This window comes from Trichinella spiralis (assembly GCF_000181795.1).
Source record: "Trichinella spiralis strain ISS 195 chromosome Unknown Scfld3602, whole genome shotgun sequence".
Classification (NCBI taxonomy): domain Eukaryota; kingdom Metazoa; phylum Nematoda; class Enoplea; order Trichinellida; family Trichinellidae; genus Trichinella; species Trichinella spiralis.
Window position 1 is genome coordinate 1 of NW_003530541.1, and position 1,109 is coordinate 1,109.

Genomic DNA, 1,109 nt, shown 5'->3' on the forward strand with positions numbered 1-1,109 from the left:
TGTGGTGGATTCGTAGGGTATCGTGAAATGTTTAATGAACATTCATTAAACATCATGTACTGACTTCAGATTATATACAAGGGTCTGTAAAAAATTTCTCAGATGCAGCGTAGCTGCTGTACAGATTGAACTGAAAATGCTTTTGGCTAGCTTAGGGGAAATTTAATCCATATGTGTGTTGATCTAGTGAAATTTCAGAAAATCCTGTGATGAATTTTGACCTTGCTCATGATAATTGCTCGACAACTTTCTTTTACGTCAAGATAGTGAGCGCGGCTTACTGTGTAGCCAACGTAAAAGGATGGCATTACGGGTCAAATTATCAAAACAATGAATGTGCAGCGGACATGGACCGAGCTAATGAAATTTTTCCTGCAGAAAATGAAGAGGAAGAAAACTGAAGCTACTGTATGAAGAATAAGACATCAAAGATCAGAGGCGGAGTACGGTAGTGGTTGTTTACAGGAGCGGTTGGCAAGTTGCCAAAAAAAAGTGTGTTCGTTGTCACATCGTCGGATTGTTTAATAAAGTATATACTCATTGTTTGTTGTTTTATTGTCGCAATCCCATCAGGAAAGCGCGAGACAGAAAGGAAGGAAAATGCGCCAGTCAATACCGGCCCGTCGCCAAATAGCGATGGACGCGCTAATAACCTGGTGGAAGAATCGGACGAGCCTGCTCGAGGCAGCGGCCCGTTACAAATGACTCAGATAAAAATGTTTATTAAATATCTCTTTCACTTTTTTCCTGCTTTAGATGTTCATTTGCCGCTTTTATATTTTTGTAGAACCACACAATTGGATAATATGGATATTTAATTTCTAACGAACAAGACCTTCAATTTTATTTTTCCTCGTGCTACTTTTGTCTAGTAGGACTGATATATCTTTTCCAATGATAGGAATAAATAAATTTCAGCCTGTATCAAAAAGAAGCAACATAAGCTAATACACAAAGGGAGGTGCTACACGCTCAATTGCACAAATATTTAGAAAATCATCGATAAACACCAATTATCATAACAATGATTAAATACAGAGTAAGAAATCAAATGGCACAAGTTATTCGCGTAATCACTTATAATAATGATTAGCCATGCTGGTTAGACA

At 37.6% G+C, this 1,109-nt stretch overlaps 1 protein-coding gene across 1 annotated transcript; it reads left to right on the forward strand.

The window, feature by feature from the left end:
* Positions 1 to 330: 330 nt before the first annotated feature.
* On the forward strand, positions 331 to 818 carry Tsp_14053 (conserved hypothetical protein). The gene is given in 4 exon segments (XM_003367829.1): positions 331 to 408; positions 439 to 519; positions 531 to 718; positions 788 to 818. 4 exon segments carry the CDS (start codon positions 331 to 333, stop codon positions 816 to 818), a joined length of 378 nt encoding a protein of 125 aa, XP_003367877.1.
* Positions 819 to 1,109: the final 291 nt, after the last annotated feature.

Bases quoted from the DNA above. Each gene is read 5' to 3' on its own strand.
- Tsp_14053 (XM_003367829.1), top strand. From the start codon at position 331: ATGAATGTGCAGCGGACATGGACCGAGCTAATGAAATTTTTCCTGCAG. The intron at 409-438 runs GTATGAAGAATA...CAAAGATCAGAG, and splicing joins GGAAGAAAACTGAAGCTACT to GCGGAGTACGGTAGTGGTTG. The intron at 719-787 runs GTTTATTAAATA...ATATTTTTGTAG, and splicing joins CAAATGACTCAGATAAAAAT to AACCACACAATTGGATAATA.